Genomic DNA, 26,087 nt, shown 5'->3' on the forward strand with positions numbered 1-26,087 from the left:
GTTATATAAATTACAGGTATGCACTTTTTAAAGGTTATACTCCATTTATGGTTATTTAGGTTCCACGTGTGAATGATATCATACGGTGTTTGTCTTTCTCTGACTTATCTTACTTAGCGTGATACTCTCTAAGTTCATCCATGTTGGATATGGCAGTATTTCAAAGAAATAATGCAATATTTCATTCTTTTTATGGCTGAGTAGTATTCCATTGTGTGTGTGTGTGTGTTTGTGTGTGTATCACATCTTTATCCATCCATCAGTTGACGGACATTTAGGTTGCTTCTGTATCTTGCCAGTTATTAATAATGCTGCTGTGAACACTGGGCTCATGTATCTCTTTTAATTAGTGCTGTTGCTCCTTTTGGATATATATGCCCAGGAGTGGATATGCTGGGTCATGTGGTAACTCTGTGGTTAGTTTTTTTGAGAAACCTCCGTACTGTTTTCCACAGTGGCTGGGTCGGTTTATATTCCCACCAACAGCATCTGAGGGTTTCCTTTTCCCCACATCCTTGCCAGCACTTGTCATTCGTGTTCTCTTTGATGATGGCCATTCTGACAAGTCTGAGGTGATACCTCACTGTGCTTTTGATTGACATTCCCCTGATGATTAGCGATGTGGAGCATCTTTTCCTGTGCCTGTCGGCCATCTTTACGGGTAAGACGATTCCTAAGCAAACGATCAGCTGATGCTTCTGTTTCCCCTGGGTTTTGAAGTCTGTCCCGTTCCCAAGAGACCCATGAGAAGCGTTCAGTCTCCCTTCTAGTCCAGGAAATATACAATGGGAATGACAGTGACGCCCTGTTTTCATCTGTTAGATGCGCAAAGGTCTGGAGTAGGATAGAGTTGAGGGGACAGGGTGGGGAAATGACCATCTCCTACCTTCTTGGTGGGAATGTGAGTGCCTGTCAGTCTGATTGGAATTCAGTCTGAGACTATTAAAGTAAAAAGGTTCAGCTAACTCTACTGTGTCAACTTGTTCTAGAAGGAAATTTACCAAAATATTAATAGTTAACTACCTCTGGGTAGAGGGATTATGTGTGTGTGTGTTGTTCTTTTTACAGTGTTGTTCCCATAATGAGAATGTTTTTGATTACAATAATGTGCTATTTTAAAATAAGGATGTGCCTGCATTTTGACCTGACAGTGGCATCTGGGGGCTCTGTTTGAGAGAAATGAGAGCACTGAGGCCTAGGGATGTATCACCAGGCCGCTCATTGCAGCATTACTCATGCTGGCCAAATACCTGGGAGCCATCCGAATGCCCCTCAGGAGAGTAACAGCCGGGTCAGTTATGGTCCAGCCATACGATGGGACGCTGCAGCTGATTAAGAAGCCTGAGTTCATTGGGTTTCTGTCCTTCTGGAGGGCTGTTGCTGGTATTTTGTGAGGAAAACCAGCAGCAGAAATGAGGAGCCAGGTCTGACTTTTGGGTAACAAACAGTAATCCTCCTGTATACGTTTGCATGTGCTTTTATGAACAAGGAGAAGAGTACACACACCTCACACTTAATGTTGATTTTCTGCATGTCCTGGAGGGATTTGGGAAAATGTACCGGCAAGATAATTAAATTTTTCTTTGCATCCCTCAGTTTTCTTCAGCTTGTTCCAAGAAGCACGCTACTTTTGCAATGAAAAAAAAAAAGTCCCATTAAGCATAAGGCATAAAAAGGGAGGTGCTGGTGCAGTGCACGGAGCGCTGTGCCGGCGGGTGGCCGCTGCTGTTGGGACAGGGTTCTGCAGGCGGCCGAGGTGGGTCCGGAGCAGAGAATGGGTAGGACTCTGTGTGATCTCGGGCCAGCCACTGACCCCTCCGGCCTCAGTCTTCCTATCCGTGCAGTGGGGGTGATGAGTCTCACCCCACCGGGCTCTGGGGAAGATGGCCGCAGGGCCACACCTCTTGATAGGCGGCCACTGGCTGTGGGACTTCGACGTATCTGAGGCAGAGAAATGGAGCGTCTCTTGTCTGCCCAGATTGGGGGAAATACATGACTGTATAGAGTAAAAGACTGAGTCGCAGTGTGTTCACTTTTTTACCCATGTGGTAGTTAGTGCTTGGTTTGCCAAGTAGAGTAGAAAGAAATGGTGGACTTTGGGAGTTGAAGGAGTTAAATTCCAGCCCCCAGGTGGTTTGGGGGGAAGCCGTCTTGCTCTGTCACTCAACCTCCTCTATAAAATGAAAGTATTAAATTAGGTCATCAGTTATACAACTTTTTAAACTATCCAACCCCCTCTTCTTTTTTTATATGAAACCTTAATTAAGACAGTTCTGCTGCCTAAAAGCTGATCAAAACACTTTTTAGATTTAAATCTGCAACTTTCATTTATAATCAGTTCTTGAGAGCAATGAAAATGTTGTGATAATAGTATATAAACGAAGTCCAGAATAATGACAATTGCTGTCTTAGGCGGTTGACCAGGACTGAGAAAAAGTTGATTCACTCAAGATAAGCAGGTGCAAAAAAACAGTACTTATCATTTGCCGTGACATTTCAAGCTGCTGTCTCATCAGATGGAAGGCAGGCAACGCTTAGGAATACGTTTTTGCGTAAAAGCTGTCGTACCTGCCAGTACAGGCCACCCACTGGTAGTCTCCACCGTGATCAAATTCCACGTAAGAGAACTTTTCACTGTGGTTCTTTTTAAAGCGAATGTTTGTATGTTTGAGAGGGAGAAGGGAGAGAGAGAAATTTAAGTCAAATTTCTGCATAGTCCATGAGTCCCAGATGGCCAGTATTTTTTGGGAAATGTCTGTACCTATCAGAGGTTACCCCTGGTGGCCAGAATACCACGTTCAGCTGGCATTCGGTTGGTACTTAGCCTAGTGGTTTAAATGTTTTTTCCATCCCAGTACTAACCAGGTCCGACTCTGCTTAGCTTCTGAGATCAGATGCAATCAGGCGTGTTCACCGTGGTATGGCCATAAACTAAATGTTTTTTTAAATGAATTGCCTGTATTTAAAACTTGGAAGATTTCTCATTAATATCGAGATTTTTTGCTTCTCTTGGGAAAAAAATATCACGTTCTGGCTGTATTTGGCAACCTGTGAGTGGAAGGAAGAATGCTTGCTGGTTTGTCCTAGCCCTGCCTCCCACCCCCATGCAGCAGCTCTCTTTACTAATTTAGGGGCCAGGGTCACCTCCCTGGTCCCTAAGACTTTTGGGGTCAACAGCCTCTTCTCTCTTTCATTGGCAGCTATAACTGTCCTGTCTGGCCACTGCATGTTTTAATTCAGTGACTTGGAATTTGATTAACAAAGCCCCAGGCTCTATAGATAGTTACTGGTCCACTTGAGAAGCCTCGCTGCTCTTGTATATGTAAATGCCTCTCCCCCAACTGTCAGCGGGCTTCCCTTGTGGCTCGGCTGGTAAAGAATCCTCCTGCAATGTGGGAGACCTGGGTTCCATCCCTGGGTTGGGATGATCCCCCGGGGAAGGGAAAGGCTGCCCACTCCAGTATTCTGGCCTGGAGAATCCCATGGACTGGATAGTAGAAGGGGTTGCAAAGAATTTCAGTTTCACTTTCCAGCTGTCAGCATATCATTTACTTCCCGAGTGCCTCGCTGGAAGCTCAGGGCAGAGAAAAGTGTTACCTTGGTGCTCTTAGGGGTTCAGCTGGTTTTCTTGGGGTCCTTGGGGTGACAGAGCGGTTCATGATGGTTGGTGATTCCCAGACTTAAGTCCAGGGAGTGGAGTCTTGCTTATCAGTAGCTATAGGTTTCCAACTTGAAGTTGCCAGTTCCTCCTCCTGTCTAACTACCTCCTTACATTGCTGCACTCAAGCCTCGAAGCTTCCAAAAGTTTGGCAGCAGCAGGAGGATAAGAACTTAAAATTTCATGTATGTCCTCCCTTGGGAGAGGGGTATATCTCAGACTAGGTTGTAATAACGGTGTTACGAATAAAAGATCACAACTAACATTTGCTAAGTGTAAACTCTATGTCGGGCACTGTGCTATATGTCTTACATGGATTTAATTCTCCTCAAGACCCTGAAGGATAGGAACTCTTATAATCCTCATTTTATGGACCGAAGATGCTGACACTCAGCGAGGTCACTTGCTGGAGGTCAGGTGGCTACTGCAGAGCTAGAGCTTCAGTTCTCCTTTGCTCAGCTTCACTGCCCACCCACTGATACTTCTTTTTATTTTTTATTATTTTAAAAATACTTACTGTTGCTTCCATGTCCTGGCTATTATAAACAGTGCTGCGATGAACATTGGGGTACACGTGTCTCTTTCCCTTCTGGTTTCCTCAGTGTGTATGCCCAGCAGTGGGATTGCTGGATCACAAGGCAGTTCTATTTCCAGTTTTTTAAGGAATCTCCACACTGTTCTCCATAGTGACTGTACTAGTTTGCATTCCCACCAACAGTGTAAGAGGGTTCCCTTTTCTCCACACCCTCTCCGGCATTTATTGCTTGTAGACTTTTGGATCGCAGCCATTCTGACTGGTGTGAAATGGTACCTCATAGTGGTTTTGATTTGCATTTCTCTGATAATGAGTGATGTTGAGCATCTTTTCATGCGTTTGTTAGCCATCTGTATGTCTTCTTTGGAGAAATGTCTATTTAGTTCTTTGGCCCATTTTTTGATTGGGTCATTTATTTTTCTGGAGTTGAGCTGTAGGAGTTGCTTGTATATTTTTGAGATTAGTTGTTTGTCAGTTGCTTCATTTGCTATTATTTTCTCCCATTCTGAAGGCTGCCTTTTCACCTTGCTAATAGTTTCCTTTGTTGTGCAGAAGCTTTTAAGTTTAATTAGGTCCTGTTTGTTTATTTTTGCTTTTATTTCCAATATTCTGGGAGGTGGGTCATAGAGGATCCTGCTGTGATGTATGTCGGAGAGTGTTTTGCCTATGTTCTCCTCTAGGAGTTTTATAGTTTCTGGTCTTACGTTGAGATCTTTAATCCATTTTGAGTTTATTTTTGTGTATGGTGTTAGAAAGTGTTCTAGTTTCATTGTTTTACAAGTGGTTGACCATCAGCAGATGAATGGATAAGAAAGCTGTGGTACATATACACAATGGAGTATTACTCAGCCATTAAAAAGAATACATTTGAATCAGTTCTAATGAGGTGGATGAAACTGGAACCTATTATACAGAGTGAAGTAAGCCAGAAAGAAAAACACCAATATAGTATACTAACACATATATATGGAATTTAGAAAGATGGTAACAATAACCCTGTGTACGAGACAGCAAAAGAGACACTGATGTATAGATCAGTCTTATGGACTCTGTGGGAGAGGGAGAGGGTGGGGAGATTTGGGAGAATAGCAGTGAAACATGTATAATATCATGTATGAAACGAGTCGCCAGTCCAGGTTCGATGCACGATACTGGATGCTTGGGGCTGGTGCACTGGGACGACCCAGAGGGAGGGTATGGGGAGGGAGGAGGGAGGAGGGTTCAGGATGGGGAGCACGGGTATACCTGTGGCGGATTCATTTTGATGTTTGGCAAAACTAATACAATATTGTAAAGTTTAAAAATAAAATAAAATTTAAAAAAGAGAGAAAAAAAAACCTTACTGTTTATGTAGCTCTGCTGGGTCTTAGTTGCGACGTGCAGGATCTAGCTCCCTGACCAGGGATGGAACGTGGGCCCTGCAGTGAGTCTTGGCCACTGGACCGTCAGTGGTCCCCGTTGGGGGGTGTGTGTGTTAGTTGTTCAGTCGTGTCCAACTCTTTGTGACCCCAGGCTCCTCTGTCCATGGAATTCTCCAGGCAAGAATACTGGAGTGGGTTGCCATTCCCTCCTCCAGGGGATCTTCCCGATTCAACCTAGAGATGGAATTTGGGTTATTGCAGCCAGATTCTTTGCCATTTGGGCCGCTGGGAAGCCCCTCCCATTGATACTTTTTAAGTTTTTAAACTTTTGTGTTAAGGGAAATTTCAAACATAGACAGGCAGAGATAATAGTGTAACAAACCCCTTTGCTTTCAGTCTGGTCCTTTCTCTGTACCCCAAGGGGCTGGTTCCTACAAAAATGTTCTGCCTCTGTGCACAGGCTTCTGGGGTTCAGAAAGTGGGGTGACATGAGACAGAAAGCAGGCAGAGGGACCGGGAAGCTGGGGTGTGTCTCCCGGTCTTTGCTGGCTCTGGAGTCACCTCTGAAGTAGAGGCCCCCGTCCTTCATCCTGGCTCTGCGTGTGGCTGGAATGGAGTGGAGCTTTTTCTCCACTTCACTGCGTGGCGAGGAAGGGGCTGGCTTTAAGTAAGGACCACGTGGAGTGGAAACACTCGGAGGGGAGTCACAGGTGGCCTTCCTCCAGATGTGGGGAATCCAGTCTCGGGGTTTGGGTTTGAGAGGATCTGGCCTTACGCCCCAGTTGACCCAGCGATGTAAGGGCCGAATGAGTCCAGATGGCAAACAGCATGCCCTCCCTAAAATCCTTCCTCCTTAAAGAAAAAAAAATAGCCATGCTCTAAATCAGGGATTCCCCAGCCTCCGGGGTCTGATGCCTGATGATCTGAGGTGGAGCTGGTACAGTAGTAATAGAAGTAGAGTGCACAATGAGTGTGATGTGCTTGAATCATCCCGGAACCGGCTCCCCTCCCCAGTCCTCGGAAGAATCGTCTTTCACAAAACCGCTCCCTGGTGCCAAAAAGGTTGGGGACCGCTGCGGTAAATGACATGTATGTGAAAGGAAGTCCTTCTAAGTCTTTCTAAAAGAGTGACTCCTAACCTTTTTTGGTGACCTACCTCTTTGAGATGCTGATTAAAGCTACGGACCATCTTTCCAGGAAAAGGAAAAAAAAAAAAAAAGTACACTCACAGACTTCTGCAGACCTCCTGAGGCTTCCCAGGGGCCAGTGGCTACCTTTTCTAGAACACTGATTTTCCACATGTCATCCTGGAGCACAGGCTGTTTGGCAAGACAACGAGGGCATCGAGGGCAGGAGTCATTTTAAATTGTTAGCATTTATAACCTGCCAGGAGCTGCATCTGTGTCCTGAATTACTCCAGTGCTGATCCAATCACAGTGTCGTTAGAGACTGTTCCAGTCATGCTGCCTAACTGGAAATGGACGCAGTGTGGGTGTGCATGCATGTATGTGGCATGTGGGTGTTTGTGCATCCATGCCCATGTGTGTGTAAGATGGCTGGCCAGGGAGCTGGTGCAGTGGCGGCTGGGGGTGGGGGTGTCCCCGCTCCTCCTTGGTGGAGGGGCTCGCTGCCCCTCATCAACAGCTGCAGTACAAGCAGGCCATGAAGCCTTGGACTAGAGCTCCCGATATTTTTCTTTCTTTTGAATTCAAGGATGAGCAATGAGCCCATTGAAATATTAAGGATTGGAAATGTAGCTGTGAGGATGCAGAAAGGGGTGTGTATTTTCTGCTGGGCATGCCAGTTGGGACACCTGTTTAGAGAGGACTCTGGTGAATCTGTGAACAGTGATGTGCACACCCTGTGTCCCGGTGCTTTCCCACCCAGGAATCCACCCCGCGGAAATGCTGGCACAAGTGGGCGAAGACAGATACGTGGGAACATTCTGTGTAACACTGGATCGATGAGCAGAAAGTTGAAGGACAGACATGGAATGCAGTGTGGGTTTTCAAAGTAGTGAGGCAGGGTGATTTGAAGTTGCTAAATAATAGCTAAAGCGTGAAACAACAGCAAAAAAGTTGGAAGACATAGATGTAACATAAGATGATAAGATATAATTTGATAAGATATAACTAATGGAATATCCGTAAAATGAACTCAAGGTGGAGAACTGCCAAATTATTATGAGTGATTGCTTCTCAGGAATCAGGCTGTGAAAGAGGTGAGGAAGACTTCCACCTTTTGTGTCAAGATGTAAATATTTGAATATTTACAAGGCACGTAAATGACCATGGTAATTTTTTAACAAAAACTCTGTTTATTTTCGTTGTCTTGACGTGTCTAATTTTCTTGTTTTGTGTGTGTGTTCTATTTTCTGTTTCAGATCCTTGACGAATTCAAAAAGGATTCCTCCGTGTTCCTCTTGGGGTGAGGCACCTTTGCTGGGTTGTAGTTCTGGGCGGCTGTGCCAGGCATGGCGCCCTTGTGGGTCCTCCCAGCCCGGCCACCTGACCTCCAGGAGGTCACCTCTCTGGCAGGCACTGGTCTCCACAGAGACGGGGTCCCCTTGTTTGGGGAACTGACTATCCTGACACTCAGTTCAGTTCAGTTGCTCAGTTGAATCTGACTCTTTGCGACCCTGTGGACTGCAGCACGCCAGGCTTCCCTGTCCATCACCAGCTCCCAGAGCTTGTTCAAACTCATGTCCATTGAGTCATGGACTCCAATCAATCCAATGCCACGAGTAAATGTGCACAGCAGCAGGGCTTGTGGAGTGTTGGGAGGATGGCCCAGAAGGTCCTGTAGAGAAGCCTGCTTGCTTCAGAACGTCCTGGTTAAGCAGGTTGAACCGAATTAAAATGAGTCGAAGCACATAAAGTGTTTTATGTGGTGCGTGGCAAGGCTCATAAATAGTGGTGATGGTATGATGGCTGAAACATAAGTGCTGCAGGACTTGTGAGGCCCTTTACTGAACTTCCTGATTCACCAGGTGGGAGGTCTGTAGTGAGCTATGTCTCCCAAGCCTGTCTCCCTGGGAGAAAGGTTTCCTGTGGCGTTAACAGCACCTAGAATGTGATTTGTGGCCTGCTGGCCTGGGCCTGCTTTTCGGAAACAGCCCTCATTGATGAAGATGCCCTGGCAATTGTTCCTCTGTTGAGTTCTAAACCAGAAACCCTGAAAACTCCAAAGTATTCATCCATCTAAATGGATCTGATTTGTTTGCAGTGTTTTACTGAAAAGATTAGTGTTGGATCATGAGGCTGTTAAGAAAGAAGGTTGGAAATACACTCAGAGACAGCAGACTTTTGGACCCTGAGTGTTTAGTAAAGGGAGAAAACTTAAAGCATGTTTTATCTCCTGTATTTAAAAAAACACCCTCCCACCCACAGTGCAGATGCTCAGGGAAAAGTATGCGTTTCCCCGGAGAGCCCTGTTTTACGGGACGTACCTCTTGTAGCCCTCACGGTTGCTTGGACCAGCGAGGTTCTTGGTCCAGTTGAGCACCCTTTCCAGGAGGCCAGCAGGCTGCTGGCCAAGGAGGAATCTCCCTTTTCTCAGGCTGAAGGATTCCCTGTCTCAGGCAGAAGATTCTCCCAGCAGAGGCCCTCCACTCACTCCCTGGCCCCGGTCTTGCATATTCCAGCAGGTTCTCCCTGCCCGCCCAGAGTCGGGGCTTCATCCAGGCCCCTCTCCTGCCTCAGAGCAGGCTCTGGGGTCACTTCTCCAGCGTTGCCACCCGCTAAATGCACTCCACGGCCAGCCCCACCCTGGCCTCTGCTGTCCTGCCCGCCCTCCCTGCCCCTGTGGGACCAGCTAGGGGCAGCTGGGTGTGGATTCCAGCGCCTGATTCTCCTGGGTTCTGGTGTCAGGGCCCCTCTTTGCATCCTCCTGGGTCAGGGGTGTCATCTGGGTGACTTTGTCTTCCCGTCGGCCAGCCCACACCTGACCCCGTGGGGTGGCGGTGGGGGGCTCGGCTGGGTGCCCGGGCGCCCGGGTGTCTGCTGGCGGGGACCACCTCCTGACTGCTGACTGCCCCCTCTAAACACCATCTCTTTCCCCGAGGGCAGCAACACCGACCGGCCAGACGCCTCTGCTGTCCACCTGCACGACTTCCAGCGGTTTCTCTTGCATGAACAGCAGGTGAGGGGATAGCAGGGCGGGGGCGCTGGGTGGGCGGGGGGTGCTGTGCCCGCAGTTTGTCACCTTGTCGGCACCTGCCATCAGGAAACAGGAATCGTCTCCCTGCCCAGCGGCGCCTGGGGGCTGAGGCTCTGGAATGAGGCTGGCCTCGCAGCAGCCCCTTCCCCGGGCGCAGATGGAGGAGGGGTTGATGGGGACACTGCGGGGCGGGCGGGGCCCTCACCTGCTGGCTTCTGCTCCCCAACTCTGGCTTGTCTCGAGGGGCCCTTCCACAGGAAGCCATCCCTGGCTCCGGGAGGATGGGACTCAGGTGGACGAGCCTGCGGGTCCTCTGAGGGATGAGGCAGCACGCTGTCCTCAAACAGGTGACCCGTGGACGTCTGTTAGGGTGTTTGCATGTGGGCCCCGAGCTGGGGGCTGAGTAGGACTTCATGTCGGGCAGTGGTTTCTTATGGGGCCATCTGGGCAGGCGCTGCACACTCAAGTCAGGGCTCCTGGCATCTAGTGTGGGGAGCCCAGGGCTGTTGTGAGGCGACCACACCCCATGTCCGCCCCATTCCCGAAGCAAGGAGTTCCCCAGCCCTGTGTGTCAGGAGTGCCTCAGCGGAGACACCGAGCTAGAGTGAGAGAAGCCTGCTGTCCTGTCACGGGCTGTGTGACCTTGGGCAGGTGGTTCGACCTGTCCGTGCCCCGCTTTCCTCCTCTTGGAATGGGATGAGAGCCCTGCCTCTCAGAATTATGGGGTTCAGAGAAGATGGTGTTGATCTTTGTATGTGTGGGTGTGTGTGTACATACATAGTCACGTTGTCTATTCAAAAATGTTATTTCTAATCACTGGAGTTTCACGTACTTTTATTCTCTTCAGTTGTTTTTAAAGATTTTAAAAGCCTTTATTGAATTTTTACAATACTGCAGCTGGTTTGAATTTTGTATTTTTGGGCCCTGAGGCACGTGGGATCTTAACTCCCTGACCAGGGATTGGACCCTCACCCTGTGTGTCAGAAGGTAAAGTCCTAACCACTGGACTGCCAGGGACGTCCCTTTTTTTTTTTTTTAATAGACTTCTTAAGGGCAGCCTTAGATTCATAAGGATATTCAGCTCATTTGCTTTAAAAAATACTTTGTATTGTAAAGCATCTCAAACATACGCAAAAGTAGACAGGCTGGAATCATAAACTCCCGTGGACCCATCACTCAGATTACAGGATTATGAACGTTTTGCCACTTTCATTTCATCCCTCTTCCATCCCCACACCCATGTGTCTCCCTTCCCTTCCCTCCTCCTTCATTTCTTTGCTGGCAAATTCTAATGGAAACCCCAGACTCTGTATCATTCCATTTGTAAATACTCCAGTATGTCTCTCTCGTGAAATGGAGTTTTTTTGTTTTTTTTCTTTTTAAACAAAACAGGACAATAATACTCCTGTTAACACCTTTCGCAACCAGCACTAACTTCTTAGTGTCCCCACCCATCCGGTGTTCAGATGTCATTGGTTTTAGGGAGAATGATGAACAGAGACACTTGGATGAGGCTGGCCGCAGGAAGGTCCAGGCAGAGCGGGTATCAGCAGTGGTTCATAATGAATGGTGATCAGGATGCTGGGGTGCATGGGAGTGACCAAGAGAAGTCTTACCCACCTGGGACTATGACCGAGGGCAGGTGAAATGAGGGGATAGATGAAGTCTCTTGGACCCAATTACATGTAAAGTGCTGAGCTGCCCAGAGATTGAAGCAGAGAGAGAGGCACCCATGCTGCCTGCTTTTCTCCGTGCTCTTCCTTGCACTGAATTACTCCCTGAATTTGTAGGCAGATGTTGGAGTTAAGTGGTTAAACTCCTGGATAACTCACCGTGCAGGGTAATGACATTCCTGGGACAGTCGCATGCTTTCCCCACACTGGCCCTGTCACTGGGCTGCCCTCAGAGGTCAGGGTCACGGGCCAGCAGCAAAGTGCAGGGAGTTAGGATCCCACATCTGGGAGCTAGGATGCAGGCAGCCTGCATGCACCCATGTGAGTCTGCGTGGCGGGAACGAGGGGTGAGGCCAGGGGTGGGGCCCGGGCCGTCAGTCCGGTGGACCCTGGATGTCTCAGCCCCCGGCGCTCTGTGGGACGCTGAACCGGTCACCCAGGGCCTGGAGGCTCATATGTGAAATAATCGCTGCAGCACTTGGTGTGTGAGTTAACACAAATTTTTTAGAAAACACTTTGGGCAAAATGCAGTTAATATGAAAACTTTGAAAACAGCCTTCTGTACTTTAATAATTGCTCTTCTAGGAACTTATCCTAAAGAAACGACAGCAGCATTTTTTTTTTTGGAGGTAAGGTGTATTTAATACAATCAGAAATATTTCAAGTATAATTTACATGAAACATAACTTGGAAAATATAAATGCTATGATGCGTATATTTTAAAAAGCTTTATGTAAACCTCATGTCAGGAAATGCCCATTCGTTATTGAAGAAGGAGGGCAAAGAGATTATATACAAAAGTATTTTGAGGGACTATCTTATGCTTCATTAAAACAAAGGTTCAGGTTGTTTGAAGTAATTAGTTAACAGATAGGAAATCTACAGAAAAAGAAAGCAATCAGAATGATATCCACCAGATAAGATTTTGAATATTCCTTCGCTCTGAATTCTTTGCCAGTTAAAATCATTTTCTAGATCACTCCAGTTTCCACAGTGAGACTTGTTTACATTCGTTATCGAAACTAATGATGACATTTATTATTTTGGTTTCACTCTCCTTTTGGCGTTTTCACATTTCTTCTGACAGTCCATTATGCAAGTTGTTTGTTCTGATCTCCCAAGAATTCCTGCTAATACTACTTCCTACTTCTCTCCAGAATTAGTCGGAACCCTGAAGTCTCTCATCATTCTTAGAGAAAAAGAAAAATCTAGTAGTCTCTTTCTCAGGTAATGATACTTCTTCAGGGCTGTGCTTTTTGTCATCTGTCTCTTCAGTAACATCTTCCTCTTCTGAACCTGCTGTCTTGGAAACTAGGGTCTCCCTGCCAGGCCGTCTTCCCAGGCTTTACTGCTTCAACTCTATAGGTCTCTTCCTTTTCATCTTTGGCGTCAGACTCAAAAAAGGAAAGTGTGAACCCACCGGTTTGTTCACCCCAAATCATCAGAGCTGTAGGGTCCTGGACCACCTCAGCTTTCTCTCCATCAGGGTCCACATTCCAAGGTGTGTTGTCTTCCTTTACACTGGTATCTTTTACAGTCTGGAATATTTGTTTTAAATCCGTAGCAATGTTATAATCCTATCACTTATGGCAAATAGATGGGGAAACTATGGAAACAGTGACAGACTTTATTTTTGGGGTTCCAAAATCACTGCAGATGGTGACAGCAGCCATGAAATTAAAAGATGCTTGCTCCTTGGAAGAAAAGCTATGACCAACCTAGACAACATATTAAAAAGCAGAGACATTACTTTACCAACAAAGGTCCATCTAATCAAAGCTGTGGTTTTTCCATTAGTCATGTATGGATGTGAGAGTTGGACTATAAAGAAAGCTGAGCGCCAAAGAATTGATGCTTTTGAACTGTGGTGTTGGAGAAGACTCTTGAGAGTCCTTTGGATTGCAAAGAGATCCAATCAGTCCATCCTAAAGGAAGTCAGTCCTGAATATTCACTGGAAGGACTGATGCTGAAGCTGAAACTCCAATACTTCGGCCACCTGAGACGAAGAACTGACTCATTTGAAAAGACCCTGATGCTGGGAAAGATTGAAGGCAGGAGGAGAAGGGGACGACAGAGGATGAGATGGTTGGATTGTATCACCGACATGATGGACATGAGTTTAAGCAAGCTCCGGGAGTTGGTGATGGACAGGGAGGCCTGGGGTGCTGCAGTCCATGGGGTTGCAAAGAGTTGGACACGACTGAGCAACTGAACTGAAGGTTATAATACGTTTCTTTAGACACCTCAGGTAGTTTCTCAGCTTCCTCCCTTTTCTTCTTTTGTTTTGCTTTACTTTCTTTGGGTTTATCATCTTGCCTTCTTTCATAAGTGGCATGGTCATGCCTCACTGAATCATAATGTATGATGTCCTTAAATTTCTTTGCAGCTACTGATTCTTTGTAGAATTGCTTAAGCTGATCTGCAAAATGCTCTGCACAACATTCAGGGCTTTCAGCTTTTCTGCAGCAAGCTCTTCCTTCTCAGCAGTTTTCTTTTCATTTATTTCTTTCTGTTCCTCTTCATTATCACTTTCTAGAAATCGGGAGTCAGTGCCAAGGTGAGACTGCAAATTCATGAGCTTCTGTCCAGCTGTGCCCTCAAATTGAGGTTTAATTCTGAACCTGTTATTGTCATCTTCGGAACAAGATTCCTCATCATCACTGCTGTCAAAGAGCTTCCCAGAGGCTCTACCCGTGGACTCTTTTGCCAGTTCCTCTCCTGGGTGGCTTTGCTCCTGAGTGAATGTCTCCTCTTTCACTTTCACTACTGGAACCAAAGATGATGTGCGTCGGCTTGTCCTCTGGATGACCGTCCAAATTTGCCACAGCATTGTGAACCGACTTCTTTTGAAGTTCTTTGGCTTTCCGCCTTGCCTCTAAGGCTGCCAGACCTTTCTGATTATCTTCAGCATGCTTATCCTTAGCACTGACACCTGATGAACTCTTAACAGAAAGTGGGAAGTCAGTGTTGCTCCCCTGGGAGTCTCTCCTTGCGAAAACCTCTGGTGGTTTCTCAGGGGCCTTGGAGCTGCATAGATCAGACCTCCGATCAGAGCCCTCTCCTGACTTTCCAGTCCTGTGGCAACAGTCTTCATCAAGGCCTCTGCTGCGAGTCTTAGCACCAAGACTTCTTATCTTTTAGTGGCAACAGACTAGAAATAGGATTCCTGCTTCTCTTTTCTGAACTGTTAGGGGACACCTGCTTTGTGACCCTGACTCTCAAAAGAAGCCTGTCTCTTTTGAGGCTGAATTTGGTTTGAGTCATTTGCCTCCTTTGCATGTTGGAAAGGAGTCTGTTCACTTGATGGGCCATTAGCACACAGGGACCATTTTTCCATGGACATGTTCCTGGGTTCCTCAAGTTTCAAGGAAATTTGATCTTTATTAATATTGTTAGAGGCGACACTCTCTTGCAAGGATTTTTTTTTTTCATTGATTCCTTTCCATAGAGACAGCCCACTCCTTTGAAAGCCTGAAATTTTGGCTTTAAGGTATTTTCTTTTGGGTTCTGTTTTCCACGTGGGTTCTCTTTTCCTTCTAAAAGAGAAGCCACAGTCTCCTTGGGATGACTACCTTGCTGGCCTCTGCGGAGGTCACCTGAAGTCCTTTGGCTCTTGGAGGCCCCGTCACGCTTGGCAGTGGTTTCCTGGCCACTGCTCTCAGTCTTTTCTTTTGGAGCCTCCTGGTTACCACCAGCCGACTGTTCCAAATCAGCCAAAGTCAGATCCACACGGTGACAGTTTTCCATCAAGGTGCTATACTCCTTACGGCCTTCAGACTCAGTTGATTCTGATACGGAATCAGCGTCTTCACTGCTACTGGACTCAATCAGAGATTTACAACTAAGAGCCTTAACTCTGTGACTCAGGGCTATCTCGGCTTTGTTTTTTCTTTTTTGTACTTTAATACAGTCATCAGAAAGATCCTCCTTTTTTTCTGTTTTTCAAATGAGTGTTACTGTTCATAGACTTTTCTATCTGTGAAAAATCCACACTGTTTTTGATCTTACCAGAACTTTTTTCATTGCAGCGATTTCATCTGTATCTCCTGAATCAGAGTCACAACCATTTTCCATAATGTTATTTTCACTGTTGAGGCAAGAGACATTGTTTCTGAGGCCTAAACCTGTTGAAGTGTGAAATTTGTGAAAATCAGATTTAAAATCATCCCTTACAACTTCAAAGGGATCATTTTCAAATTCATTGGAGGACCATGTCATTTTCTCTGTTTTCCTGTCTTGCAATCATTAGTCTTAATTCATCTTCAGAATCAATATCATCATCAAATATGCTATTTCTGTTTTTGGTAGTTTCTAAACCAGAAGTCTGAAAAAATACATTTTAAAATTTCTGACGATCATCATCAGTTGTAGAGGGTGATTTAGGAGGAATGGGATTATGAGGTGTGTTTTGTACAAATTGTTGTATTAAATGCGGACTCTCCGTTACACTGCTTGGTTCTGATCTCATGGTTAGAGACGCAGCCGAACCCTCATTCTTCTGCACTTGTACTGTCTTCTTGGCAGGGCTGTGAAAGGCAGAGAGTTATCACTGTTTCGTACTCACAGGATCATTCTCTCCTTCCGGTTCCCAAGTGAGGTTGGGTACAGGGACAGCATTTGTGAAATCCTCCCCTATCTTCTTTAAGTTGTGGCAGTATTTTGAGGGATCATACTTTATGATTTTACATTTACACTCATTCTTTACATGAAGGACAGGGAAGCCTCTTCCAGTTTTTGTGCCCTGGTACTTCTGTTCCTGGCACAGTTTTCACAGGGAAATCCACCGTCTTCATCTTTTCTAACAAGTTGGTGTGATGGCGGCATTTTAATAGATGTGGGGATTTCAGAGAACCCATCTGAATTTCCATCTGGGGGCTGGTCAGGTGGGCTGCAGTCCAGCCCTGGGAGGGACAGGGGACATGAACTGACCCGAACCTGATGTGTGTGGGTTGGTCTAGGACTCACTGTTGGGTCAGCTTATTTAATGACATGAAGCCTCAGCTTTCTTATTTATTTAACCGGAGAATAATGTTATACGTATCTCCCGGGCTTATGTGAGTTCAAAATGAGCCACAAGGTTGAGGCTCAAGGTTGAGGGCAGAGCCTGGCATGCCGCCCCTGCCCAGCGCAGACCACCTCACCGCAGTTGCTTCTCTCCTCACAGTCTCATCATTGCCATTATTGCAGTTGCCCAGCACAATACCCCATGCCACAGAGACACGTTTTTTTCCTTTTCTGGCCATGTGGCATGTGGGATCTTAGTACCCTGACTGGGGATCAAACCTGTGCCCCCTGCATTAGAATGGTAGAGTTTTAACCACTGGACCACCAGGGAAGCCCCACCAAGTAGAAACATTTGCTAACCCCCTAGGATATTCAGGTTTTAAACTCCTTTAGGCAGATGATTTCTTATTCACAGCTATTTCAGTTCCAGGTTATGTCGGCTCAGTACCCATGATTTTTTATGCAAAAGCTCTACAGGAGAAGGAAGCAGGAAGCTCCTGGCCTTTGCAGGACATCTAGGCCTGGCAAGGTGTTTGCATTAAGTATCCTACAATCTGAGTTTCCTGTTCTGGTATTCAAAGGTTGTAACACCCTGTACACAAATGAACCAGCTGTTCCCCTGGCTCCGGGCTGTTGGGTGTCCTTCATCCAAGGCGATTCGCAAGAATCAACAGTGAGGCTTGTTGTCGCCTTGCACCTACCTCGTTTGTGTCTGTCCGTACGCTTTACCTCTTTCAGACTTCCTGCTCTGACCTTCCCATCCAACCACGCGTCGCCGCCAGCACACCTGGTTTTATTGTTCCTACAGATAGAGGTTTTAGAGTACTAGGAATCCAGAAAACATGAGCCCAAATTGAATATCTGGGCCATGCTTTATCCTTTTGTCTAGGAATATTTGGGGATTTAGGGTTTGAAGAGAAAACAGTGAAGTTCTTTTACATTGTATGTACTTTTTTCTAAAGGGCTTCTGAATTTCTGAGACTGTGCAGAAGCTGTCTTTGAACTGGTCATGTATCTTTCAGACCTTATTGGTGTCTGAGTAGCAATACTTTGCTGATCTTGACTGATTCTGTGTTGGTTTTCCAAAGTTTAGTTATTTGGAAGCCTAGCTCTCCAGATTACTAGCTGTGTGAAGTTGGGATCGTGTGATGTTCTGAGCTTCTGTGTCCTTGTCTCTAAAACGACAGTGACAGTATGTGACCTGCAGAGTTGTCTGGACAGGATGAGATGTCACAGGAGGATGACAATCGACCAGTCATGTTGCTGTGATTGGAGTGCCTTCTGTGTACCAGGTGCTGTTTTAAGCACAGAACTTTTATTTCATCCAGTCCTTCACAGTCTGTGTGCTTAGGTATCATTATTCCCAGGTAACGGACCAGGAGCTCAGAGAGGGTCTGTGACTTGCCCACCATCAGCCGGGGAAGTGACTGTAGTTGTCTGACATAACTGTGCTCCCCTCCTCTTCATGCTAGCAAGTGTAAGGAACTGGCTTAGAGCAGGAGTTGGCAGACTATTACCACAGACCGCATCTGGCCCACAGCTTGTTTTTTACAAATAAAGTTTTATTTATAAACACAACCATGGCCATTTGTGTGCCTGTTGTCTGTGGTTCTTTCTGCACTATTATAGAAAAATTGAGTTGTTCTGGCCAAAAGCCTACAATGTTTACTCTGTGGTCCTTTAGGGAAAATGTGCTGTGCATAGGGTGAGGCCTTGATGGTATGCATGTCCAGAATGCATCCATGTTTCAGTCTTTGACTAAAACTGGGTCCTGGGAGGTAAAGAATTTTGCAAAGTCCTCTTTCTGATGATTTCATGTTCTTTTTATCATTCTAAGGAGCTTTGGGCTCAGGATCTGAACAAAGTCCGTGAGCGGATGACGAAGTTTATTGACGACACCATGAGGGAAACTGCTGAACCCTTCCTGTTTGTGGATGAGGTGAGTGAGCTCCCTGTCCTGTGCGCATGGCTTTTGGATTCATATCGCTGTCCTCCGAAGTGTATTTTCTAGGCCTCTTCCCTTGGAGGGCTTTGCTGCTAGATGTCCCTAGACTGACTCTCTTAGTCAAGAGCTGTTTTTTCCCCCGGTCCCAAACCATCATAGCCTTTGATTTTTCTCCTCCTCCTCTGTTTGATCACGTAGGTGAAATCTTCTCTTTTGCCGCTAGAGGGAGGTGCTGCTAGTGAGCCTTAAACCGTTACAAGCACAGCTCTAGAATTCCGAGGCTTACGTGGCTCTTGCAAGATGTGGAAATGGGTGCACTTGGCCCAGCGTGAGGCAGCAGGGGCTGAGGGGAGCTGGGGAGCACCCCTCGTCCCATGCAGGGTTGTTCCCAGGAAGCAGAGTGTCACTCAGGCTTCTGTTTTCTTTTTTAAGGGGTCGGGAACTGGCATATGAAATTTCCTGCCTTTTAGGTATCATGACACTGGCAGTGTTCTGTCCCTCACCTCGGATGGTGCGTTCACAAATGCTCATGGTATTATTGTCCCTAAACACTTGTATATGGGCAGCACGTACTCTTGTAGCCTCCAGTACTTAAGGATACATATTGCAAAGGAAATTAACTGTATAGGTCAGCAAAGCGTGTGTTCATACAGCCTGTTGCAATCCGAGTTTTCTGCTTTAGCAACTTGGGTAACTGAGGCCAGGGGGCCGTGTGTTGAATCTTCACGTACCGTCTCCCCGAGTTGACACAGGCCCGTAAGAACCCATTGCCACCCGTGTGCTGATCCCTCCCTGTGTTTGTGACTCTCCTAGTTCCTCACGTACCTGTTTTCCCGGGAGAACAGCATCTGGGACGAAAAGTACGACGTGGTGGACATGCAGGACATGAACAACCCCTTGTCTCATTACTGGATCTCCTCGTCTCACAACACGTGAGTCTCCCTGCCAGCCTGCGGCCCGTCGGGCAGGAGAACGGTGGTACGGAGGGCGCTCTGGGGCGCTGCTCTGGCAGAGCGTGTGGGCAGTGGGCAGAGTGAAGGCCCTCGCTGCTCAGACTGGGATATATGGAAGCTTCTGGAGGGGAGGGGAGATGCCTCTGTCTCTCCTAGTTGGTATTGCCATAGTAATCCTTTTCCTGTGGCCCTAAGGAGCAAGTCGACAAAGCCAGTTTCAGTTTGGGCATCTCATTCGTAGTTGTTGCTGTTGGGTCTCTAAGTCCTTTCCGACTCTCTGTGACCCCAAGGACTGCAGCACGCCAGGCTCCCCTGTCCTTCACTATCTCCCTGACTTTGCTCAGACTCATGTCCATTGAGTCGGCGATGCCATCTGACCATCTCGTCCCCTTCTCCTCCTGCCTTCAATCTTTCCCAGCCTCAGGGTCTTTTCCAGTGAGTCAGCTCTTTGTATCAGGTGGTCAAAGTATCGGAGCTTCACCTTCAGCATCAGTCCTTCCAGTGAATATTCAGGGTTGATTTCCTTTAGGATGGACTGCTTTGTTCTTGCTGTCCATCAGACTCTCAAGAGTCTTCTGCAACACCAGAGTTCGAAAGCATCAATTCTTTGGTGCTCAGCCTTCTTTATGGTCCAGCTCTTAGGAAGGCAGTTGAATTAGTCACTGAACTGACATTTACTGAGATTCACCTTGCGCCAGGCCCTGGGCTTGCATTTCCACTGCTGGGGGCACGGGTTCAATCCCTGGTTGAGAAACTAAGATCCCACATGCTGCACAGCGGGGCCAAAAAATAGGAAAAAATGGGGCTGGGGGCAGGATCAGCCCCTGTCCTCTGTGTTTGGAGGGGGAAAGGGCCTCCTTTGAGTCTTAGCAATGAGCGGGAGCTGGTGAGAGAAGAACAGGTGGCGAGGCGAGGAGGAAGAGGGCTTCAGACACAGGAACAGCACATGCAAATGTCTGGGGGTAGGAGGAACTGAGCGGAGTCTAGTAAGACTAGAGCACAGACCCTGGAGGGAGAGTGGCAGGAGACAAGGCCAGGAAGAGTCAGCTTGAGTGGAATCTTTGAAGCAGCAGGGAGGGCAGTGGGAGTCCCCTCTGATGGCTTTTAGGCTGGAGAACAGCACACTCAAATGTGTATCTTTGGGAGCTTGCCCTGATTGAAAAAAAAGGGCAGACAGGAAGGGAGAAACAGATGTGCCACTCAGGCTCTCATCCTCCGTCTGCTGTACAAGGTGAGAGGGTGGAGGCCTTCGGTCCTGGGCTGTTGACTGGTACTTTCCCGAGTGTCGGTCCAGACAGGAGTTGGAGAGAAGGCCCTTAGGTTTGTCTCCAGGCATTTTGGAAGACACCTTCCTATTCAGGGGCAAAGGGACTTCATAGTTCTTGTCCCTACCTTTGACTTGAGTATGTGTTTTAGAATGGCGAATCCTGCCAAACCCAGAAGATAGCTGAGCAACACAGACTCTTAAAGCGGGGGACATGGGTGGTAAGGAGGAGAATGATAAAAATTGGTCTTTCTGCATCAGTTTTGGTGGACACAGTTCACGGGGTAGCAAGTTCCATTTATCCGGAGCCCGGCCTGGGGCCCTGATGTGAATGGTGGCCCGCCTCTGCCTTGTGTGGCCTGGGGGCAGCCGTCAGGGGTCGTGGGTTTATCATTGTCCGTCAGTCTCGCTCCTGACTCCCTTCGACCACGTTTTCCTCATAAGGACACATGTTCTCCACCCCACCCTTGGGTTTCCAGCATGGTTCCCTTCACCTCCCACGACCATAGCCTGAGTCTGAGGCTCCTGACTGTGTCAGCCACAGGATTGCCTGTGTCTGGCCCAAATCCTAAGTGGGGGATGTGGTGAGGGGGGATCTTTATAGACAGGAAGAACTCAGGGCATTGGGGGCTCAGGCTGAGAAGTTCCCCAGGGGCGCCCCGAGGTGCAGGCCTGCCCTTACGGGGCCCCTTCTCCTGCAGGTACCTCACGGGGGACCAGCTGCGGAGCGAGTCGTCCACGGAGGCCTACATCCGCTGCCTGCGGATGGGCTGCCGCTGCATCGAGCGTGAGTACCCGCCCACCAGATGCTTCACGTAGGGGCCCCATGGTGGGGGTGGGCGGGGCAGCCTGGGGGCGGAGCCAGGTACCCTCAGCATCTGGGGTGAGTGAGGCGGCCCCCAGCAGCCCGGGGGCTTTCCCCCGAAGATGGGGTCCCCCACGACAAGGAGGGACGTTGGGCCTGGCCAGGTCGGAGCCACAGCAGCTTGGGCAGTGGTTTTCTTGTCTGGAAGGTGTCCAGATACAGCAGAGGGGCTGGGAGGCCCGTCGCAAAGATGGCCTTCCTGTCCTGCCGTCCCTCAGGGCTGTTGTTAGAGACAGGTGGGCGCCCTGCGTGGTTCAGCAGGGGTCCCTGAGCGCCTGTGCCTGGGTGCCTGCAGCTGCCCCACATAGGCGACTCCAGGCCCCCAGACGTGGCTGGGAGCGGGTGCTTCCTCCTGACCCCCCAGCCTGACTCAGTGCCAGAGGCTCATGGCTGTGCCAGACTGAGGAAAGGCCCAGAGCACCGATGTCGGCTCCATTTTAATCAGAAACATTCATCATGGTATCAAACCTTAACGGCAGTTCCTCCTACAGAGTGCTGCCTAATTTATGCCTTTTTCCCTGTTAGGGAAAAAGCAAATGTGAAAAAAATTTAGTTTGAAACTGTCAGCTCCTGTCTCCTCTGCGGGTTAAAAATATAGAGGCTGTTCACCTTCTACGTAACCTAGTTCTGTCTGAACATTTCACCATGAATCTTGAAAAATAAATCTCTCACTGCCCTGTAATGTTCCCTCTAGCAGAGAAAGCAAGGCAGTGTTTAGACAAGTCAAATCAGAAGATAAAACGCACGATGAATCTGTTAAAAAAATTTGAACGAACGTCTTTTGGACGGATGTGTGGCATTACAAAGGGACCTTTAATGAGGCCACACAGTCTTCCTGTAATGACGCAGGTGACATGTGTGTGCAGGTGAGGCGCGTCCCCAGGCTGGTGGCCCCGATCTGGCCGGGTCTGGCCCCGGTGTCCAGGTGATGGAGCCGGCACTGGGGCGGGGGCCGGGGCACGGCTGGCACGGCTGGCACGGCTGTGGACTGGGGGTTGAGGGGGATGGGCGGGAGCTCAGGACTCCCGGTTCTGCCTGCAGTGGACTGCTGGGACGGGCCCGACGGCAAGCCCATCATCTACCACGGCTGGACGCGGACCACCAAGATCAAGTTCGACGACGTTGTGCAGGCCATCAAAGACCACGCCTTTGTCACCTCCAGGTCGGCAGCTGATTTCCTGGTGGCTCACCTTCAAAGGGAGGCCACTGGGGTTGGGTGGACAGACACACAGACATACTCCCCACCCCCCTGCACACCCCACATAGACACACACACACACACTCACACACACACAGACACACACACACACAGACACACACACACACACATAGTCCCCACCTCCCAGACACGCCCCACATAGACACACAGACACACTCCCCACCCCCTGACACACCCCATATAGACACACACACACACACATACACTCTCCCCACCACCCCAGACACACCCCACTGTATACATACACACATACACACATGCATACTCCCCACCCCCCAGACACACACACCCACACACTCGCCACCACACCAGGCATACCCCACCACAGACACACATACATGCATGCATACTCCCCACCACACCAGACATACACACACATACACACATAGACACACACATTCACCACCACCCCAGATGCACCCCACAGAGACACACACAGGAACAGACACTGTCTCCCAACAGATACACACAGACACTCCCTTCCCCCCAGTGCACACACTTATACACACAGTACACATAGAATCTCACAGATACACCCCCCACATAAGACACCCACAGCACACATAGACACACACACAGACACACCCTGAGTAGTACCCCACCACAGACACCCCTCCAGCAGACACAGACACACCCCCACCCCATACTCTCCACACATACACGCTGACGCCCCTTTCCCCAATGCACAGACACACACAGACACACACTGACACCCCTTTCCCCAACGCACACACACACACAGACACACACTGACACCCCTTTCCCCAGCACACACACACACACACACACACACACACACTGATGCCCCCTTCCCCCAACACACACACACACACTGACACCCCTTTCCCCAGCACACACACACACACATACACACACTGACGCCCCTTTCCCTAACACACACACACACACACACACACACACACTGACACCCCTTTCCCTAACACACACACACACTGACACCCCTTTCCCCAGCACACACACACACACACACTGACGCCCCTTTCCCTAACACACACACACACACACACTGACACCCCTTTCCCCAGCACACACACACATACACACACACACACTCACACCCCTTTCCCCAGCACACACACACACACACACTGACACCCCTTTCCCCAGCACACACACACACACACACACACACACACACTGACACCCCTTTCCCCAGCGCACACACACACACACACGCACACACACACACTGACACCCCTTTCCCCAGCACACACACACACACACACTGACGCCCCTTTCCCTATCACACACGCACACACACACACACACACTGACGCCCCTTTCCCTAACACACACACACACACACACACACACACTGACACCCCTTTCCCCAGCACACACACACACACGCACACACACACACACACACTGACACCCCTTTCCCCAGCACACACACACACGCACACTGACGCCCTGCCGCCTTGCTGACCCCTGCCGCCTGCCCGCCCGCAGCTTCCCCGTGATCCTGTCCATCGAGGAGCACTGCTGTGTGGAGCAGCAGCGCCACATGGCCAGGGTGTTCAAGGAAGTGTTTGGAGACCTGCTGCTGACCAAACCCAAGGAGGCCAGTGCCGACCAGCTGCCGTCGCCCAGCCAGCTGCGCGGGAAGATCATCATCAAGGTAGCGGCTTGGGGCGTCACGCGCGCAGGGGGCTGGGGTCCCGGGCTCGCCATTCTCGCTGACTCCGCAGCCGACCCGGGCAAGGTCGCTTAACCTCCCAGCGCCTGTGTGTCCTCGCTGTCTGGGGGCTCACGATAGAACTCACACTGTCAGTGTGCCGTGAGTACAAATGTGAGAGTGTGTGTGGAGTGCGTGGAACTACCCTGCCCCACAGCAGAGCCCTGGATGCATTCACTCAGTGTCACTCACTCGTTTCTTGGCAGCTCTTCACCACGTTCCTCTCTGTCAGGCCCTCGCGATGTGCTGGGGCTGTTCCAGTGAGACCCAGGCTCCATCCTTGCCCTTGGGAGCTCCCAGGGTAGCTCGGGAGGTGGACTGGAGGTGGACAGCTGCCCCCAAAGGACTGTGTGCACTGGGGGTGGCAAGCTGGGTGCTGTGGGAGGGGGATGAGTGACAGCCATGAGCACCATGGAGGGGGTGACATTTGGGTCAAGAGACCAGATGGACAGTGGCTTAAAGCATGGCAGTTCAAGCCCTGTGTGCAGGAGAGTGGACTCTGCTCCACGAGGTTGTCCAGGGACCCAGGACCCTCTCCCCTTGTTCTGTGCTCTCCCAGGGAAGAGGTTTTCAGGTGAGGGCCTGCAGAGCCCCCAAGAGTCCACAGGTAGAATTTCGGGGGGACGGCATGGTGGCATGTGAACTTGGGGCAGAAATGTTGCCTCTCTGTTAACATGTAAGCAAAACTTAGCCTTTCCTCCCATCATCAATGTTGGCAACGAGCCACATGGGGCTTTGTCACCAGCAGAAATCATGGATATTTTCACATCACATTTGCAGTTGTTGCAAACATCTCAAAGTAATGTGTGCTCATCATGCCGTTGAAATTATGATGGTTATTAGATCTGCCTCTAGATATTATATGAGGTGTTAATAAAGAGGCACGTCTATTAGTATGTTACAAGGATTTTTACTTACTGTCTTAAGAGTCGTATTTCAGTACCACGCTTTCTCTTATAATTTTACGCATTATGAGTGTTGTTCTGAGGAAAGGATCTGTACTCTTTCCCAGACTTCAGAGGTGAGGTTCATAGCACAGAACTGGCCAAGCCTGCCTTAGGGCACCGTCCTTGTGTGGTCGATGCTGGGTCGCAGGCACATGGAGATCCGGCTCACAGAAAGGGGAACGCGAGGGGTCCAGGGCGAGGGATGCCCGGTAGGCAGGCGGGACGCCAGTGGGACAGGCCCGGCCTCTCCTGGCCTGGCCTGAGAACTTGGTCACGTGCCCAGCCCGCCTGCAGGGGCACTGATACCAGCAGGAAAGCATCGGTGGAAGAAGCGACCTGGATTTCGGTGACAGCCAGCGGGTCCGTGGGAAGGACGGACAGGGGTTTGCCAGGCAGAGGAGCGGGAAGGCCCTTCAGGTTCGGGGTGGGTGGTGCACGCGGTGTGTTCCCTGGATTGTCGCTGGGCCACGAAAACGCACTGGGGACATTCCCTACATGTCGGGAGGTCACAGTCTGGTGGGGAGACCAGCCTCTAAGCGGAGGAGAACCGAGCAGTGAGGGGGCTTCAGCTGAGGCCCATCCAGAGGGGAGGACCCTGGTGTGCCCTCGGGTCAGAGCAGTAGCATCTTTGGAGGAATTGGCTGAGATTTTGGGGTAGATTTCCCTGAGACGTCCAGGGAAGCTTCTAACATTCCAGTAGAACGAGAGGCAGAGGGGGCTTGGCCGGGGAGCGTCCATGGCTTCTCAGGTTTGGTCGGTGATTCTTCGGGGGGCCTCGATGCCTCTCTCCGTGACTTCCCTCTGT

The 26,087-nt window shown here is 49.1% G+C and overlaps 1 protein-coding gene and 1 pseudogene across 1 annotated transcript in view; one reads left to right on the forward strand and one right to left on the reverse strand.

Annotated features, from left to right (window-relative positions):
* Positions 1–26,087, forward strand: part of PLCG2 (phospholipase C gamma 2) — a 159,388-nt gene that overhangs the window by 80,078 nt on the left and 53,223 nt on the right. Inside the window, exons 8-14 of the mRNA XM_086350050.1 lie at positions 7,938–7,981; positions 9,622–9,694; positions 18,228–18,329; positions 19,149–19,267; positions 21,254–21,339; positions 22,459–22,579; positions 24,110–24,278. Coding sequence (XP_086206176.1) covers positions 7,938–7,981; positions 9,622–9,694; positions 18,228–18,329; positions 19,149–19,267; positions 21,254–21,339; positions 22,459–22,579; positions 24,110–24,278 — 714 coding nt within the window. The remainder of the gene's footprint in view (positions 1–7,937; positions 7,982–9,621; positions 9,695–18,227; positions 18,330–19,148; positions 19,268–21,253; positions 21,340–22,458; positions 22,580–24,109; positions 24,279–26,087) is intronic.
* On the reverse strand, positions 12,424–16,254 carry LOC147352993 (nucleolar protein 8 pseudogene; annotated as a pseudogene).

This window comes from Bos grunniens, chromosome 18 (genome assembly GCF_055505025.1).
Source record: "Bos grunniens cultivar Pamir isolate PY7600 chromosome 18, Bosgru_T2T1.0, whole genome shotgun sequence".
Lineage (NCBI taxonomy): Eukaryota > Metazoa > Chordata > Mammalia > Artiodactyla > Bovidae > Bos > Bos grunniens.